We start from the raw sequence: 20,438 nt of genomic DNA, 5'->3' as shown, positions 1-20,438 counted from the left end.
CGTCTGAGTCCCCTTGGCAAAAAGATAAACCATGGAGAAGTTTGGTTGCATTTCTCTTTCCTGGGTGAAAAAAATTCTCGCTTTATAATAATTTACAATAAAAGTCACAAATTCCATTCAGGTGACAGAAAACCCTCATTTTATGTGAAACTGCTCTTTGTGAGGGAAGAAGTATTCATTATTCTGAGCTGGTCATATTTTGCTTGTAAAAGAAGTCATAGGCAGTGAATCTGACTGAAATTGTGCAAAATCAGTTAGTGAGAGGTCTCAAGTGTTTCTAACCTTAATGCTTCTTTGAGCTGAAAAACAAGTTTCTATAATCAAGTGTTGAATATTTTCTTTTTCTTTTTTTTTTCTGTGATGGCTGACAATATTACCCAAATCCTTAACTATTCTTGCTGATATAATTCCCCTTGGGGACTCTCAGCATCCTATTTCCACCCCTTTGCTTTTGTTTTGCTTTGTCCTAGGAAGGCATCCAAATTATCCCTAAACAATTACTCTACCCGTTACTCTGCAACTGCAGTATGTTGGTGCCAAATCTTGTTGTGTGACTCTTCAAAAGCCAATGCGATTTGATGTAGTACTACAGTGCAAAGGACATGCTGGAATGTGATGTGGCATGGCAGAAACTGGAATACACAGTTTCCTTCCAGACTTTATATCTGCTAAGCCCCAGCCATTAAGAGAAGAGGGCTTATGAGCACATGAAATTCCCATTATAAAAAAAAATAAGCAAGCATAAGAACACACAATATTTTTGCGCCAAAGATTTCCATGCAGAGTCTTTGGCTCACAGAGGAGGAGATGGTAGCCTTCAGCTGCAACGCTGAGCAGAAACACTGAGGAACCCAGAGTGGCTGGTCCCACACCCCTGTGATCAGGAGGAGCATGAAAACCAAACTTCCTCTTACTGTGCAGGCTGGTGTCTTCATGTGGTTGGGAGAGCAAGCCATGGAGCAGCTCCTTCCTGCCATTTTCTGCCCCATTGGAAGTGATTTGCCTCCCTGGAGAGGTCAGGGGGAAGTAATCACTGTGTAGGTTGAAACGCAGAGAACAAAGCTAATCTTTGCTCCTGCCATGAGAAAGGTTTCATTTCTTTTGCATGAGTCTATCCAAGAATTGGTGATGATATTGCCCACAACTTCTGTTAGCTTTTTAACACTAATTGTAAAAATTATGATCAGTAGAAAGAAATATTTTACCTGAAGTGAGAGAAAGAGTACAGGGAAGCAGATATTCCAGACATCATCGGCTTGAGGAAGGGGTTGTATTTTTTCTTAGGGATTTTCAGCTCATTATTTTTGTTCTCTGTCTTGCCAAAGTGTGAGGTAGACCTCAATTTAAAGGAAGGGAAGAAATAGCTAACAATTTTTGTAGGACAAATTTAAATGCAATGGGAAAGGCCGCCAGTGATTTGCAATGACATGTCTGACAGTGATACGGCACTGACATCCGCACCCATTAATATGGCCACACTCTCCATTAATTCCTTTTCCCCAAAGATAGAGGCCAGCAGTTTAAGGGTCAGCAGAAGAAGATCAGCTCAGAATTTAATCTGAAATGCAGTAAGCTTATTTTGTTGTTCATCCCATTCTTATAGCAAAATGGTTGTGCCAATTTTTTCCCAGCATGATCTCACGTGGATTTAGAAGGGGAGGAAGACAGCTCTGCCAAAACCTGGATCGGTAACCTAAGTGCTGGGAGACCCCAGTTCAATTCCCTGCTTCATCACACATACCTTGTATGGCCTTGGGAAGTCATTTAGGCCGAGATCTTTGCAGTTACTTACATGTTTAGCTCCTACTGATTTTACTCAACTCAGAGGGAATCAGGGATTTAAGTAGCTTAATTTCTCCTTTCCCCATGTCTCCATCTATAAAGTGGAGACAATAGGATTTCTCTATCTGCCACAGATACGGGGAGAATGAATAGACTAAAGAAGTTCTCAGGGACTGTAACAACAAGGGCCAAAGAAATATGTAAAACAGCTCATCAGGATGCAAACTGTGATCTATCTGTTGCTTAGTATAAATCAAGGTTTTAATTGTTGCCAGGAAGGCTGCATGTCTTGCAGTTTCTCTTGCTGCTGCATTGGGCAGCCAAGTAACCGGCACGATTGCTAATCTTAACGTTGCCTTCCCACAATTTGGAAGTGTTGCTTTCTCATGTTTAAATGCACAAGCTGTGACTGGCAAGGTGGGTTCTGTTCCCCGTCTTCCAAATCCTGTGACATTCGATATATATCTATCCCCTCTGTGACTAAGTCTTGTAATTTATATAGTACTTAGTGGTCTCTAGATGAAAATATAAACATAAATTATTGTTACTGAAATGACTACTGCACTCCAAATTGCTAAGGCAGTAAAATAATCTTTAATGTGTATATTTCAAATAGTCAGTGGTTTGAAACTTACCATTTCTGTTTCAGATTTGTAGCCAACAGTACCCTAAGCTTCCTGTGACATATTTCTCTGGAAAACTGATATTTTAGAGGGAGCAGGAGGCACAGCCATTCAGCCACTGCTGTCACTATAAATTATAGCAAGTATGGCCTTAGACAGAAAAAGTGCATCTGATGCTGGGAATTTCATGAGCTGCTTTTTTTTAGTGCAATGCCTTGAGGATGAAATGAGCCTAGTATGCCAAATGTTTTAGCAATGGTTGTGTTTTATTTGTTTATGTATTTAGGCAATATGCACCCCCCCCATATATATATACATATATGTATAAAAAGATAATGAGGATGAGAGAGAGAAAAAAATCGCAAGCAGTTGTGTGGGGAGACTTCAGAAGCCCTATGCAAAAAATTGCTTTGGGATGATTAAGCAATAGCATGCTGTGGAAGAGACTCCAGGATCTGCAAGTCGCATCTTTTAAGGCACTTTTGATTAGTGAAGGTAGGGTCTTCTATATTAGCCTAAACACTCTTCTCTCATATGAGTGGAGAGGCATGGATAGGGGATCATGGCAGTAAGTGCAACAGGCAGGCATTTGTGTTTATGTGGGACCATGGGTAGGCACTCCACTTGGAGACTGGCCACAGATATTGCAGGTGCCTTTCTTCCCATTTATTCCAGAACCGCTTGCCGATTTGTGGTACTTCACATTCTAGAAGAAAATCCTATTGAAATCCTGTGTCTTTATATTGACTTTCAAAACTGCACCAATTTAGTCAAGGTCCTCCCTCTTTCCCCCCGTGAAGGCTGTTGTGGATCTGACCTCATCACTGTTGTCTACCCACAATGATCCTCTGTCAGCAGCCATCATGTGTAGGTCTGCCAACAAGGAGGCTTTCCTGCAGGCTGCAAAACCACCAAAGCACTCCCAAAAGAAGCAAATTATACAGGTTAGGATACTCAAATGCCAACACTTTGCTGTGCGTCTCCCCACTGGTGTTTCAGTTTCTGCTTAGCCCAACTTACACGGACTTTTAGCTGTACATCAAGTTATTCCCTAAGGCACTATAAACCACCCCCTGCATCTCCTCCCTATCTCCCTCCCTCCCTTTCCTAGGCAATAAATGAGGATGTGTAAAGAAAAGAGATTTGAGAAAAATATTGGAACAATACAGGAATCTTCCCTTCTGTGCCTAGGAAGGGGGTACATAAAAGAGCAGTGCAGTTCCCCTCAGATTTATCTCTTATTTCCAGTTTCTACCCTACCTTTAAGCATCTCCTTTTGAATGAATGCAATTTCCACTCTGGTAATCTGAGATGCCTGCAGCATGGCCACAAGAACTAAATTTTCACAAAGCACTGGCACATTTCCCTGAAGAAGAAAAAGGGGCCTCTTTCTAGAGAATATTTATAGTGAAGTAAATATCATATCACCTTCAATTATATTAAGTAATATGTCATTTTATCACTGCCTTTAAGGAGCAGGTGTCACTTGGTATTATTTGAAATGGCAGTCTTATCACATACTGTAAGTCAGAGCTTCTCAAAACCAACTGAGGCAGTAGAAATTAGAGTAGCTAACTGTCTGTGTCCACTTTGATTACCTTGATTGTCCCTTAGAGTAAAGTTGGGGTTGTTGGCTGCCTCAGGAGCCAGGCTGTAGTAGAAGTGCTGACCCTCCTGTGGGTCATCCCGGTCGATGGCGCTCACTGTCTGAATCAGCTGCAGAATGCAAGAACAAAGCAGAAGCAGATGAGAATCAACCCCAACACCGCTCAGGAACTGAACTTTATGTATAAGTATACACATAAGCAGCTGCAGCATTTGAACAGAATTATCTTACAGAGGGACAAGAGATGACTCCAGAAGAGGCTCAAAACCTTGTAGGCTTCATTTTATTTTGCTGGGAACATGCAAATCACTTTTAAACAAAGCAGGAAATAGCTTAATTAAAATAACAACAATTCTCTCCTATGCTTCCCTATCTCCTCTCACATATTTTTCTTTTCTTTTGAGGCCCCAAGGTGTTCAGAAAAGAAACTGTGCACTGGAGAACTTGTGGGAAAGCTCATACTTATTTTCAGCTTCATTTTGTAGGTAGAAAAGGACCTCAGATTGATTTTTTTATCACTCTCTTAGTTTTAAATCAATTAGGCTATTCCTAAGAAGTCAGTGGAAATAAAGAAAGAAAATGCAGCCAAGCAAACACTCCCTATATGCAACAAATAGCACTGCGGAAAGAAGCTAAGACAATACTAAATCCAGAAAGAGATTTGTCACCTCACTAAGGAGGTTTAGCAAAGCAGGTCTAATGACTTCAGGCACAGTGAGCTATAGCTCTGTCTGAGTAAACATTCTGACACGCTTTTAGACAAGATGAATAAATCTTCACCTGGATTTTTTCACTCAAAGTTATTTTTGGATTGAGCAGTGATAGATCCATAAAGTCTGATTTAGCACATTAAAACTGACTTCAGACTTCCCAAAATGTGGCAACAGTATTGGCTTTCTTCAGCAAAGAAGCAATCCAAATTAGTATGTATTTCTTGAAAAGCTTAGTATTTAGAACATGCTCCTTTCAATACCATGAAAAAAATAGACCATGATTTCTTTTCCCTGCGATGTTAAGGGACTTCTTCAATTAGTGGGGTGAAAGTATCCTGTATACGAATGATCTCAGGACAGTTGTCCCAGCAGTGAACTGCTATCTCATTCTGCTTCACAGCAACCCTGGAGAAGCTTCAGTGAAGTCAGGCGATGGGCTGTGATATTGCTAGTATAATTTTTTCCTTCACAAATCATGAGTTGTGCACCTGCCTGTTTAAGCTGTGTTAGCTACCTGTGTGTTTGGAGACCAAGTCCACGCTGTGGACACTGGATGGCGAACTGCCAGGTCGCATCCCCCAAGCAATTAGCGGTAGAGCTCCTGCTGACCCCAGCCAGGCAGAGCTCACGTCTGTCTGTGGCAGAGGCAGACCTTATTCAAGGGCTTTTATGCAGTTTTGGAAGAGAGAGCAGCACAGAGGCACCTTGCTTGGAGGCATTAATTTACAGTATATGAAGCTGGAAGTCCTGTGTTATCTACAAGTCTCTGTAATCCTCGGTTCACATTGTGGCAGAACAGATTCAGCTCGTCACCCCTTTGAAGCTGCTGCAGTATATTATGTCCAGCTCCCATAAGTCAGGGGTGTTTAAGGCTCTTATAAATAGGGTCTTTTAAAAGTAAACCTTGTCTGTCACACATAGGCCCAACTGCTTGAAACATTTTTCCTCTCTTTGTTGCTGCTACAGAACGTACTGGATGTTTGCCTGCTGGCACCTTCCCAAGGCAGGGCTTTTTTCAGCAATGATGTGCGTTGTGCAGTGAGTTTGGAGACTGCTGTGGGAGAAAAAAAGGGTGCTATATATGATGTTAATACTGACGTGATGTGCTTGCCTCTGCAAAGCAGCACAGGCATCAGAGGAGGCATTCACAGGCTACTGCTAAAGAGAGTTCAGATGAAGAGCCAAGTCCTGTTTTAAAGGCTCACCATTTCCAACGCAGTATCTCCATGCAAGGCAACATGCAACCCTCACGTGGGCATCACCAGCATTTCTCACCTGGCCGGCTTTGGCGTTTTCACAAACAAAAGCTTCGTAGAACCTTGCAAACTCTGGTGCGTTGTCGTTCACGTCTAGGACTTTCACTGTCACTGAGACACTGCCCACCTGTGAGGGATTGTCTAGAAAAAGGAAGAGCAAAGTAGAGAAAAGGAATTTACAGCAAGGGGAAATGGCTGCTCCTTACTCTATTGAAGAGGTAAAGCAACTTTTTTGCTACAGACTCGCATTAAATGACGTTATTTTATCTGGAACTGTGGTCCTTTCCAGAGAGTATGACTGAGAATTACGTTCTAAACGCCCTTCTATCTACCCTTGCTTTCCATCTTTTTGAAATAAATTCCTTCAGGCATGGATGTCTTCAACCTGGTTTACTCCAATGGGTTTATTTCTGTAACGAAAGTTTTAGACAGTGCCTCGCAGTTACTGCTTAACTGGGAAATATTGTTTGTTGAGTCTTGGTATTAATGGCATGAGTTAGGAACAGACTCTTTTTAAGGATAGGTTCGTTATCTAGAGCTTGTTGACCATGATCATTCTGCAATTTATATATGTTTTTCCTCAGATTTTGTATGCCTTGAAGACAAAAATATTGGTTTCAGTTTTTTTAATACTTTATACGGGAGGTTAAAACATAAGAACACATGAAATTGCTCAGAAAAGCTTTCATTGGAGCTTAAAACTACAATGAAAATTTTATGTTCTGCATAACATCATTTGTGATATTTCTGTCCTACCGGTTCATTAGCTCTCTTCCCCAGTAAATCCAGACATCTTTTCACATATCGTCACAATTTCTAATCTTACTCTTCACAGAATAAATACAATTTTTTTCTTTCTGTGTTTATCTGCCCCAGAACTCCTTTCTCCCTCATTAAATGACAAAATGGAACTCTAAGCACAAAGGACAAAAAAATGATTTAATGATTAGGAGGTCGGAAGGGTATTGAAAATCCAGAAAATTCTTAAAAGTTCTTAAAAATTAAGCTTTTTCTTTTCCCTGTAGCAATATCACCTCAGGCATTTATCCCCAAATACTTCTCCCTTTGTAGCATGAAACGATATGTTCATATAACTAACAGAGAATTTTCTTATACTCTGGATTTCCCTTAAAGGCTTAATCTGCTCTATCAAAGCATGTGTCATACTGCATCACTGCACTACTTACTCTTAAACTTTATTGTTTCTCACTAACTAATAATTTAACCCTTCATTTTTCCACATATGCATACATATTTTGCTAAGGCACTTGTGGCGTATGAAAGCCTACATTTATACTCTTAGTAGTATTGACCTAATTTTTGAAATTAGAAGCTTTATTCAAGAATGCACTGTGCAACTATGGCATTTTTGAATCTATTCACTAAATTAAAACATTGTGCTGCACATCTACAGAGCAAAACAGACCGAGGACTGATGGAGGATGAGTCAAAGGAATGAATACCTTCATATTGCTCTCACCCTAAAGTGCTGCTGCAGGGATAGCTTTTACACACTCAGTGCGTGCAAAGATACATACAGTTGCAATGACTGCTCATGGCTGAAAGTAAAACTAGCATTAAAATAGAGGGGGTGATATATTCTCCTGGTAACTTCATATTGGCTGACTGGGATTTGGGTAAGCTTCCTGAAAAATTTTTCCTTTGAAAATACAAGTGTGTGTTTCACAGTTCAGATTTTCACAGTTTTGCAGATTTTTTTTTTTTGCTGCAGAGGTGAAAAGTAGCACTGCATATGCAGTTCTTCTATAGCGCTTTTAGTCTGGGAATAAAGCTTCTTCAAACTGCCCTGTATTTCTGGTACAACCTGGCTGTCTAGCAAGCTCCCTCAGCTGCGAGGGATCGCTCCGCTATTGGCAGCAAGCTCCCGAAGAGCTGCCATGTTCATTCATTACTGACGCAGACCAGATTTAAACCAGAGACCCAGGAGTGAAAGGCTCTTTGCTGCCTGTCATTGCCTGAGCCATGCAAGCCTCCTAGGTAGTCTTGGCTCCTCTGGCAAAGCTGCACAGCCTTTGCAGCGTCTGCTTTTGTTGCCCAGTTCTTTTGGAGACATAGAGCTCTTGCTGCATCATATTTCAGAAAGAGTTTTAAATAAATCCCTGGAATACTAATGAGCTGAAAAAGCAGCATTCTGCATTTAATTGACAGCCTCTACTCCTCCCACGACTCTGCAAACAGGAGCGTAAAAAGTAAATAAAATGCGGTATTTGCTTGTTCATGTTGGAAAACTAATTCAGTTAATATGGCTTCCTACTCAGTGCATAAGAACATGCGAATTGCTGAATTCAGGTCTCTCGATCTGCTTTGTCTATTATCTCTTTAATCTATCTACAGTCTGCATTCTCCTTACTCAGCTCCATGGCCAGCACAGTGATATTGTGCCAAGAAACGTCCTCCCGGTCAAGAGGTCTTGCAGTCATCAGTGCTCCTGATGTAATGTCGACATAAAAGAAACGCCCTGGATCGCTGCTCCTGTCGATTGAGTATCTGCAAAAGCACATATTAAAAATATTATGCAACCCTTGTGAAAACAGTGTGTTATAGCCAACAAAGTACTCCAGCAATGGGAATGCTGTTGTATGCAGCAGATCCATTCACCCACAAAACCCAGTTGCTCCACTGACTTCTGTAGGTACAGAACAAGGGACTTGAAAATTTGGGAGTATACATGGCTGTGAGCACTATTTGCATGGAGCTGGAAGACAGAAAGATTTAAAAGAAGAAGCCTCAAAGCAAGGCCCTAAGAGGAGCTCTGCACAGGAACATCTGCTTTACAGAAGAAAGTCTGTCAGGGAGGAGTGCAATTTCTTTTTCTAAGCAAAATAATTATACCCTTTCCTTGGGCACAATTTAGACACTATGAAAATGACTTTACATCAGCTCATTCTCTGTGCACTTAGGCAGATGAGGAGAAACTGTTCCTTTCCTTGTGCCTTTGCGTTCCCTCTTCTTTTACAGGAATAAACTCCACCTGCATCCTGGACCGCTCCACTGACAGAGCAATGCCCACGCAATGCTGGGCGACACAGTTTTCTCTTATAATCCAGCCAGAAAAACCAATTTCCTCTCCAAGGCCAGTTCATCTTCATTACTAAACCTACCTGGACAATATCATGTCAATTTAGTGCTGGGAGCAAGCTTGCACCTGTGAGCAGGGGAGCGTGGCGTTACGTGCAGGCCAGAAAACTCGGGCAGGCAGGCAGTGGATGGATGGCTGTCAGTGCTGTGCTCCTCAGCCAGAGGGTCACCTTGCCCAGTGCCACCACTGCCTGCTGGGGCAGCAATGGCTCTGGGCAAGGAGAGGGTCCCAGAAAGGGGCTGCTGCCAGCTTTGCCCCTGCTTTTTCCCAAAGGAAAGAGGCAATTTTAGCTGTGCGTGCTACATGAGCGTCCAAACTCTGCCTCCCAGTGACGCAGCCGGCCTTTCTGCTGCCGCTGCTGCCCCGTGAGGTGGGAGATGTCTCGCTATTGCTGGGAGGCTGCCTTGCGCAGCAGCAGCTCCCTTGCCTCCCCTCCCTCCTACGGCAAGGGTTCGGTACGGTCCTCACTGCTTAACTAAATATAGCCCTCACTGCTCAGAAGCATCCCTGAGACTATCTCCTTATTTCCGTGAAAAAAGGTTAAGCATGCTCATACTTAGTTCCTAGGAGGAGCAAATTCCCTTTTTTGCCCTCCTGTGTGAGAGGCAGCTGTTGCCCCTTGCAGGAAGAGCTGCAGACTAAGTTGGACCACAGCCTGGGGCTGGGGTGAGCATGCCACCCTCGGTTCGCAAGCACTCGCAGGGCTCCTGCAGGCACCTTGCTTCTGCCCCGAGCCTGCTTCGCATGCTGAGCCAAAGCTGGCTCAAGTTTGTATCTCCCTATTTTTCTTGTCTAATCTCTAGTGGATTCCAAGTTTCAGGGGCGATATCTTGCAGAACTGTGTTTTACTCGTTCTGTATGTGCTGTGTTTGCCACTGGGGTGCGTGGATGTGTTTCTTGCCTCTGATATGTCAGAAATACTCTCAAGTTTCCTATCAGTCAACAGCTTGCACAAACCATGTTCATTCTGTTTTTCCCTCAGCAGTTGACTAGACTGGTGGCACGTGCGCTTTTTGCAGGGAGCAAATACTCAGTACCCTTTATATGCATCACCTCAGTTTTAACAGCAATTTGTACAAATCCCCTTCCTAGCTAGTCATCTTAGCATGGGAAGAGATCCTTCGGCAAAAGTCACACCTGTGTTAATGTAAATGTCACAGCTTAGAACAGAGCTCAGACTTACTCCCATTTTTGCTGGTTCTTTCTTCAAAGTTGATGGGAATTTAGGACATCAGTCATAACAGATGCTGAACAGGGCATATTGTTCTGAATTTTCTCCTTTCAGCATAAAAGCACTCCCTAGAACAAGCATGCCAGCCTGATTTTTGTACAGGGACATGTTAAACTGGGCATATACAATACTATTGAGCTATGTCATGGGGAAACAAACAACGTTCTTTTACACATTTTTGAAGAGACATGAGAGAGGGTGGAAAGGCAGGTTTGCTTCCTTTCGCCTTCCAATCCCTCCCATCTCTTTATACATAAAGAGATTTCTGAGGCATTTAATTTATTTAGGAAATAAGTATGAGTGTTACTACATTTTGCTATAATAATTATTCTTGTATGAGGGCTATAAAAAGAATTTCTCTTTGACAGTTTAAGGGCAATGAGTATCTGAAATTGAATACGGCCTTGTGATTAGTGGTGCAGTATTAATCACTGGTGTCAAGAGGCACAGGCGGCGTCTTTCTTTGTCTGGATTCGCCACACACTTTCTCCTGTTAGTAATATCTGCTCTTTCACACTTATTTCTACTGTAGTGTTTAGCTGATCTTCCTTAGTCACTTAACAATAAACAATGTATATTTCCAGCAATCAGAATTTCACAGTGTAGGAGTCCAGATACCGGGAGCTGGGAAAATCAAGATTTGAGCGTTCCCCTGTGTTTAGAGAGCCCTTCTGAAGTGCATTCTGGCTTTTCTGCGCTTGGAAAAAATGTCAAAAGGCAGGATCAGACCACAGTTTTAATTGCAGATGGACTTCATCTTGGATAACAAAATATATGGAATGTTATTTTTTTTATCTTGCCTCGCCCTGTGTGCCTGTGCAAAGTGAATGCAGAGCAAATCTAAAACATTGCCAGACGGATGCTGCACAGGGTTGGCAGGAATGAAGATGACTGCGTAAGAGGCAAAGAATATAAGAACCAATTCTTAATGTTTGTATTTGAGCTGTTATTACAAATAGTATTTATTCTTTTTTTTTCTTTTTCCTTTACCCTAATCATGTATAATCTGTATGTACAACGTATGGGAGGAGGAGGGAGAGAAGGAAGAAAGGAAGAAATGTGAGAAGGGAGGACAGTGGGAAAGAGGCGAGGAAGGTGGGAAGGAACACAGTTACGAAGAAAATTGTGTATATTTTTAACTGCTTCCTTATTAAAATATAATTTTAGTGATGCATTCCAAGCTTTCTAGAGTGCTGTTTTATCAGGGGTAGTCACTGGAAAGCTCTGAAGAAAACTAAGAAAAAACTCATTATATACAACAATGAACCCTTTTACCCTCTAATAGTCCACAGAATTATTTTCATGCTATTTTAAGCAGATTTACACAAAGCTGTTTGCACTGCAATGTTTGGATAATGTTAGACAGTAACCAGCAAAATAAGATGCTAGTGGAAAAAAGTTTAGGACAATGCAACTGCGATGCAGACAAAGTGTAATACTTTAGTTTGATTGAATAATTTGAGACAACGTCACGAAAAGTATGGTAACATCATAACATAGGTGGAAAAGGTAGATATATTAAGGTAGGGGAGACAAAAAAAATTAGAGCAGTTACACAGAAAGCAGCATCATTAAGAAGAAAAGGCTTTATGTCTGCTCAGATCTCCTGCCTGAAGCTCACAGAGCTGCTCATATAGACTTCACTTCCTCCAAAACTCCAAATACTGTATGTTTGGTTTCCCCCATATGTCTCGATACTGGTCCTGAATCCAGACAATTCAGAAACTGGACTGACGCAAGCTTAGGAAAACAGCAGGTCAACACCTTCTTTTTCACAGATGAGAGAAACTTTTTAACAGCTGACCTGCTGGGGTTATTATCTTGCAGTTATCCAGAGCTTCTGCAAGTTGTGAAAATTAGTATGTGGGATGGCCTCAGAGAAAAGCAGCCTTTTCCGTTAAACTGGGCTGACTTGGCAGTCACTATGGAAATGAGCACTGTGATCACACAAATCTGCTCCTTTGGCTCCTTGCTGAGTTGCAGCTATGAAGCTCCCATGACTGTAAATGCATCTCTTACTTTTCTTAACTCCTTATGGGAATATCTAGCTCTGCAGATTTGACCAGACACGGTATAATTTAGTGGTTCCTGCATATTTATTAGCATGCACTCAGTTGTATATCTGAGCTATTGACAAAGACAGGTTGCACATAATAATATATTTGAAAGAGAAGGGGGAGAGAGGAGAAGCAAGTTGGTCGCCTTCCCCTTGGTACTACAGCAGGTTCTTGGTAAAATCAGCAGCATCTTTGGGTTCTGCCAGCCAAGGCTCCTAAGGTCACCTTGTTGGCCCATCTACCTCACATACCAGAAAACACTGTCCGGGGACACACTAACACAGAACAAACCTGATTGAGTTGTTGGTTACATCTGGGTCCTTGGCAGAAATTATCTGTATGGTGGTCCCAATCTCCACATCCTCAGGCACTTCCACAAAATAAAAGCTGGGCTCAAACACGGGGGGTTCGTCAACATCTTCAACACTGATATGGACGGTGGTGGTATCTCGGAAAGGACCCAGGTTCAAGAACCGCATTTCCAGATGGGAGTTAGCACCCTCTACTTTCAAAGTATAGCTTTTCTTGCTCTCAAAACTTAAAGGCTGAGAAGAAAAAAAAGATCTAGCATTAGGCACTTTGAGCCATATGCTTTAAGCCCTATCCTTCTAATTTTCAGAAGTAAAAGATGCCCTCTACTATAAATTGATTCTTCTTTTTTTATTTAAAAAAAAACTCTGCTTTTTAAAATGATTTTTAAGCATAAGGGTATATATTTATCGTAACATAAACATTTGCAGATGGAAGTAAAGCACAGAGCTGCAGTAGTATTGGGAATGACACTGTCTATTTTTTTTTAATTTGACAGTTGAACTAAAAAACAGGGAGACATATTTGCAGATCACACCAAAATACATATTCTTCCATCCTTCTTGCTGAAATGAAAATAAAAGCAGCCATATCATCATTGTGTTGTGATTCATACAGCATGTTTCATTCCACTTTGGGGGTGAAAAAAAGACGGAAACATTTCACTTATACTTTGGGAGCACCTGAAAAGAAGGTGAAGATATGAAGAGCTGGTTCCTCAAAACTGGCCACGGTGGCAGTGGTAGGGCAGTGACAAGGGCATTCACACACGACATGGAAACCCCAGTTAGGATCCCTGTTTCTCCCTGATGAGTTCTGAGTGCATATCTCGAGAAAGCCCTGTCTACTCAGCCACTAAATGGCTCGAGTAGATGTAAGAGGACATGGCCAACCTCTCTCAAGGGGTGCTGCTCCAGTTTGTATAAGTAATTCATCCTTTCTGAAAGTGAGACCTTTCACTTCCTCAGTAAGTATCCCAAACACAGGTTCAAAATCCAGGTGGTGTCGGCCTAGAGCATATTTTAACTTGAAAGTGTTATGAGTTATCCCTGACCTCTTCCTGTTGAAGGTCTTCCACTTCGTATGAAATACTTAAGTACTATTTGCAATGGGAAGTGGGAATGGCTCTGTTTATTACTGAGCTAGTGGATAAATAGGGACCGGTTTCCTCTGTTAGCAGCTTCACGAATTCAATTTTCTACCTAGATAAAACTATTTAGTGAACATGGATTTACATTTGTAAGTGGGGATTGTAAATGGGGATGTAATGGGGATGTCAACACTGAACTTTTCAATAAATAAATCATTCATTTCTCTGCCCCCTCTTTTTCACTGATCTCTGAAGAAAATAAAGCCTCTCCAAAAGCTGCTTAGATCTGAATGTAAAATTCCATATTTCATGTGTAATTTACCAATCTTCATAAGAGATAACAAAAAAGATCTGACAACCAGATTGACAGTATAAAAGGCTCAGCCTGAAACATATGAAAGTCTTTCACCAAATCAAATACATTTTACAGAGGACACAGTCATACTTTCCAAGTTGCAGAAGTTATAAGCAATCCCACTGCAAACTGCGTCTCTTAGCATTGTACCAGTTAAGTGTTCACAACCCTTTACTTTTACAGTCCGGGGAGTTTTAATGCTGAAAACCAGCACAACTGGATCCCGTTAACTGGCACAGATCCTGAGCAAGACGAATGTTGCACTGAAAAAGAAATGGCGCAGCTCTCAGAGGTGCAGGGTGGGCTAGGAGATATTTCTTTCTGTTACATGAATGGCTTTGAAAAAGTGTGGATTTATTTGTAAATAAGGATTTGAGCGTGCTGTGTGGAAGTGCCTTGCACAGACTCTGAGTTCATTCAGTCTCCTCTAAGACCACTGTTGTCCCCATCCTGCAGCTCTGTTATTCCTATTCAGCTCTCTCTTTTGAAGACTTGCTGCCTGACAGGGGCAAGATGGGCAGGAGGATGGCGAGCCATTTGGAAGATACAGGTGTAAAACTCATTACTGTAGCAGTGAAGTCCTCCTTGGCCCGTCGTAACACATCTCTTTTCCTCCCTAAGCAGTGGTGCAGCTGGGCAGTTCTGCACCCATCAGGTGTACGTTCTCTTCATGAGCAAAGCAAGTTTTGTAGTGGGAAAGCATTACTGTGGGCCTCAAAATGCCCCCTGAATTCACTGGAGGCTTCAGTTCTTGTCTCCTGCCACAACAGCTTCTTTCTTCAGAGATGAGAACATGTAAGTGACACACAAAGACTCATATTTTCTCAGTAAAATTACCAGTACTAAGAAGTTCTGCATTTGAAGGGCTGACTAAAGACTGGAATTTTGCAAACTATGGAACTAAAACTTTTTCAGCATTTAATACATGGGGGTGAGAAATGAAGACTGGAATGGGACCTGCTTTTTTTGTGTTGGGGTGGATGCAGGTCCAATATAACTGAAGAGTCTGTGCAGTGATACAGCATCAACTGTGCAACCTATGGCAGCAGGTACAAAGGGTCCGAAGCTTACTTTTTCTGCCCTTTGTTCCACCTGGTAATTCAGCGACTACTGCATGCACTGTACTTGCTAGCAAGGATTTAAATATCTCTACAAGTATGTTACACGTTACTACAAAGTCATTATGGTCTACTAGTTGCATATTTATGCATTTATGTATAAATAGCAATAAAATATATTCACATGACCAAGCAACAGTTATTGTCCATCTGGTAAGGAGCATGCAATACAAAGCTGCCTAAACATATAGTAAGAAAAGAAACCATTACATATCCTGGAACACTGCATGTATACTAAAAGCTAAGTTATAAAAAGACGAGTTAAATCACGGAAACCCCTAATAGCTGTAAGATCCAGCTGCATTAAGAAAAGACTTAATCACTTAAAAGACTCAAGTTAGAAAAAGCAGAAAATCAAACAAGCGTGATAGGCCTTCACATTTTTGCTGCTTCTGGGCTCAGGCACCCTCAGTTTGCTTGGACTCCTCCATCTTTGACCGTGGCTCCCTCTCCGTTACTTGCTTTTCCTCCCAATTCTTGCATGTACCACGCCTCAATACTGCTTTTGCTCTCAGTAGATTTCCCTTCTGCTGGTGTGTTCAAACCTGCTTTCAACAGTGCTCCTGTGAGGAGGACAAGGAGGCTGCCCTTCTCCTGTGAGCAGAGCGCACTGCGGGTCACAGCTGAGAGACAAGCATGGAAGAAAGCACCAGGCACCCCACGAAACCCCTCCTCATCCTCCTCCCAGTCAGACCCCTGGGGCCAAGAAAGGACCAAGAGATGTACAGAGCAGGCACGACTTTGGAGGAGCCTCTGTGAGAGAGCTTCACCAGGCAGCCGTGCAGAAGGAGGCAGGCCTGGGGCTCTCTCCTGGGGAGCAGGGTGCTGCCTTACGTATAACCCATTTCCTACCGGCGGCGTGAAAACAAGGGCAGGGAGGAGTGAGCAGCAATTACTAGCGTGAGTAACAGCCCCACAGATAGGGAGTTTTAAAGGAACTGTTACACCTCAGGAGGTGCTCAGCATTTTACAGGATTATTTTACTGAGATAAACACATTTAAAGAATTGGCAATTTTATTTGTAACTGTAAATTCTAACTTATAGATGTTCATGAGAGAAGCAGGATTAGCAATAGCTGTTGTATCTGGGAAATCCCTCCAGAAAAATAAAAGGGAAAGTCTTTCTTTCAAAGAAGATTTCATTCTGATTTTAGAAATACGTATCTACACATATTTACATTTTCACTGTCATATGCTTTTCTATTAATACCAATTAAATACATTTTTTTTGGGTCAAGTGGATCTGAAATCTGGATCTAAGGACAATTTTCCCAATGTTTGGCTATTGATAATAATAACACTACCAAAAGCAACAGTCATATAGAAAATTTTACAAACATTTATATACAGCCGCTGAGTTGAGCAGTGTATACTTGATATCAGTACATATCTGTTATGATCAATGCCAGAGTCTTTTATGCGTCCTCCTCCTGACATACATGAACAGCTACTAAAACTGTATTTACAATAAGCAAAGGTAAGCTTATTGACACTTTTACTGCAAAGAAAAAATTTCTTTTCTTCAATAAATGAATGAAAACTTACATTAAGCTTTTCATTCAACATCAATTTCATTCCACCAAAGCACTTAAGCACATGCTTTGCTTCAGGGACTAGTGCCCATAAACAAGTACTGGAGAGAGGGGATCATAAATACATACTTAAATGCTTTGCTGTAGGGCATAGAGACTTGCAGGGTCAAATGTATCCCATGTGTCGTTCCATTTTAGTAGTTAATTTTGTCCCAGGCTTTTTAAATGGAGAATATATTTCCTTATGAGTACACTAGATACACCTAGGCAGAAATACGGTTACAGTTTCAAAACCTAGAAAGAGTTTTCAACTTCTAGCATTTATGTAAGACTGTAGAATAAATATCTAATAGCAGGCAGTCTAAGCAAAATACTCTATTCCTTTCTGCATAGCCTGCGGTACAAAGTACTAGCAGTTCCACAGCTGCCATTTTAGAGACAGCTTCTTCTAGCCTAATTAGCATTTATGGATCTTCAAGCAGCAATTAAAAAAAAAACTGCCTGGGTTTTATTGGTTTATAAATAACTCTAAGGCTTGCTTTAGTATTGTTTCTGGCACACCGTAATGAAAAATGTGTACAGTTCAAATGCAAATATTGATCTAATTTCTTCCATTGTAGGATAATGAAGCTACAGAGAATATTTATATAGATAAATACTGAATCAGAACATTCCTCTGGTGGGAAAGACATGTTTATGACAATGCTGTCCCCACTTTTTAAGGATGCTCCTAAGAACACACTCCGTTTTCATATTTCAGCAATGAATGTTAAAAAAATTGCTTTATAGCAGGGAAGGGGCTGCTGTCATGTAATGCGAACCACATTACTGTAGGCATAAGGGAATATTGCACATATAAAACGTAAGCAGGATGGTTAGCTGTATAAATTACTATAAAAAGGAAACTTTACTACCTTTCTCACAGTTATGATGCCAACTTGGTAATTAGGATCGGTGTTAATATCAAAGACGTCCAGTCCGTCTCCATCCACAAGGCTGTATTTCATCTCCGCGTTAATGCCTTCATCCAGGTCTTTAGCGACCACGCGGCCCACGGTTGAGCTGACGGGAGCGGACTCCAGCACGCTCATCTGGTAGTGCTCTGGCACAAGCGGCAGAGAGGGAAAGGGGAGCAAAAAACAAGTGGTGAAAAGGAACCAGAAACTGCCCAGCAGTTCAAAGGGCAGGTTAGGGCAGGCTATAAATAACACTGCGTAGTCTGCAGGGAATCTCAGGTACCTTTCCCAAGGTGGAAACAGCAGTGTCATTTCCATTTAAAAGCCAAAGCCCACACTGAGTTGCCTGGGAAAGTTCTATTTTAGATAGATAGCTGTCATAGGAAGAAGTTTCTCTTCTAAACAGCAGTATACCTGAAAATGGTAACTTCAGCTGGAAAAAGAGGGCAATTAGCACTAGGGCTGTTGCAGCCTTGATGCAAGCCAGGATGTGAAAGAGATTTAACAGGACAGGCATCTTGCAGCAGATTGGCTTGTATGGTTGGAATAAACATACAAATTTTGAAGCACCACAAATCCCTCCTCACGTCTGTACGAGCTTCTTTTTCAGGCTAGAACAAAGCTTTGTGAGCTCAGCAGCTTGCCTGTTTCTTCCAAATTTACCAGTTTTTCTATTAAAATATACTGCCTCTCCCTACAAACCTTATCCTGAGCTTCACTGGTGCATCACTAATTTGCTGAGTGGCAGGCCTGGGCAAAGAAATGCTGCTACTTAAAAAATAGATTTTTAAAAAATATACATGCTGTATCTATAATACTTTCTGCCATCATACTTTATGTTCAAATCTTCCTTGGTGCACTCGCTCTGTTAATTCTGCCATTAATTTAACTTCACAAGGCAGAAAAACACCAAGGATAAGGTTTGATCTGTTACCATTTTTCCTAATCCAGAAATTGATATCAAACAGTTACAATTCATGCAACTTTGAAAACAGGATCGGCAATCACACATTCAACAAGTTGCTTTGAAAAGAGAAGAAGAAAAATGGAAGTCAATACTTCTTGCTGATTTTAGTGGAGTGCTTTGATTTAGCAGTACAGCATGCAGAAACAGATGGCAAAGAATAGCAACAAAAAGAAGTTTTTAGTTCTCTGTCAGGTGAAAAAAATGGTAAAATAAAAATTGCTTGAGATTGATCTTCACCAGTAAAGACTAGCTTTCTTTAGGAAAAAAAAAAGATCCTTGAAGGATATAATTCCATCAAACCAGAAATATGTTGCTTTCCAATTTTTAACAGTGACAGAATTATATAGGTAAATATGATCTAAAAAAATTTCTAAAAGAAAAGGCAAAATACTGCATGCCTTGCTTTGAGATACACTTCTGTAAATACAAACTAATTTTTTTGATACCAGTGGAGATTCCTGTTTTTACATAGTGCTGCCAGATAGTGCAATGCACCTTAGGTTTTAACTGTATTTTGCCACGGTTTAGATGAATCTTTACTGGAGAAGAGTCTATATGGCAAGGTACTATACCCTGACAGCACAACTACCAGACGCTCCCCTGCAGTGGCCTGGCTGGAGTGTTGGCTGAATTATCTGTCATCTTCCAGCCCTGCCATGTGTCCCTTATTCGACAGACCTCCTTTTGGTAATAGGATGAAAAGAAATAAGGCAGTAATTAGCAGCCAAAGGCAATGGCCACTAGCTGTCTAGGAACACAAAGCATCTCCTTCTTTCCTTTTTCTGTAAATTAATTTCCTGTACTTTAAAAAAGCATCACTTTTGATGATTTTGATGCGCAGAAACCTTTTCTGAAAGACAAGCTGTTGAATGTCCCATTTTGACATTTTCGAAGGAAAGTTCCCTTCTTCGATCCAAAATTTTGCCTGTCTCTAGTCATTGCTAGAATCAGTTGGAAAATGGCTGTAATTAGAGCAAACAGAGGGTTGTGCAGCTCAGCCATCCCTTTTTGCCCATCCAGTAACGTCCTGATGCAGCAGATACTCACTCTGTGGAAATCTAGGTGGATTGTCATTGACATCAGACAGGGTGATGTTGACTGTGGTTGTTCCAGCTAATCCTCCCAGCTGTCCGCCCATATCCTTGGCCTGAATAATCACTTCATAATATTCTTTTGCTTCTCTATCCATGTTCATCAGTGCTGTCCTAATTAAGCCTGTGACATTGAAGGGGGGAAGGGGGTTTCAGAAACACAAGAAATGGCATTTAAAGAGCACAAATAAGGTAGAGCTGTCTTGTTACTATATCATACTCCTGATTTAAAGAATGAGATCAGCCTCTGCATTCAGTCCCACCTTTGCTGGCATAGAGAAACTCACCCATACTAAAACTAGATTAGCAGAAGGCATGAATTTTAAAGGAGCCCGGTCAAAAGGCATCAGCTGTGGGGCAGGCTGTTCTGTTCAAAATCAAAATGTTGTCTTCCAAGGGAGCTGGAAAACTACTTCAGGAACACAGTGCGCTAAACTGAATTAAGCACCCCCCCACGCCAGTCTGAAAATGTCTGTGCAAGAGCTTAAAAGCTGAGTGAAATATGACTAGTCAAAACATAAATCCAGATGAGTTTTCCAGAGTATCCCCACATACACAGTCCTGGGAGCAACTTGAACGAAGCCCATGGGCTTTGCTGGGGTCCTTTGGGATGTACGCTGGAGTCACTGAGAGCAGAATTTGGGGAGAGCTG

General features: G+C 41.4%; 1 protein-coding gene across 1 annotated transcript in view; it reads right to left on the bottom strand.

Moving 5' to 3' along the window:
* CDH20 (cadherin 20) overlaps positions 1-20,438 on the bottom strand; it is a 119,947-nt gene that overhangs the window by 6,597 nt on the left and 92,912 nt on the right. Inside the window, exons 5-10 of the mRNA XM_068931526.1 lie at positions 19,743-19,910; positions 17,687-17,874; positions 12,660-12,913; positions 8,352-8,488; positions 6,000-6,121; positions 4,004-4,121 (exon numbers count right to left, since the gene is read on the bottom strand). Of these exons, the coding sequence (XP_068787627.1) occupies positions 4,004-4,121; positions 6,000-6,121; positions 8,352-8,488; positions 12,660-12,913; positions 17,687-17,874; positions 19,743-19,910 (987 nt within the window). The remainder of the gene's footprint in view (positions 1-4,003; positions 4,122-5,999; positions 6,122-8,351; positions 8,489-12,659; positions 12,914-17,686; positions 17,875-19,742; positions 19,911-20,438) is intronic.

This window comes from Struthio camelus, chromosome 2 (genome assembly GCF_040807025.1).
Source record: "Struthio camelus isolate bStrCam1 chromosome 2, bStrCam1.hap1, whole genome shotgun sequence".
Classification (NCBI taxonomy): domain Eukaryota; kingdom Metazoa; phylum Chordata; class Aves; order Struthioniformes; family Struthionidae; genus Struthio; species Struthio camelus.
Note: the sequence above shows the minus strand (reverse complement) of the source record. Positions and strands in the feature narration are given on the sequence as shown.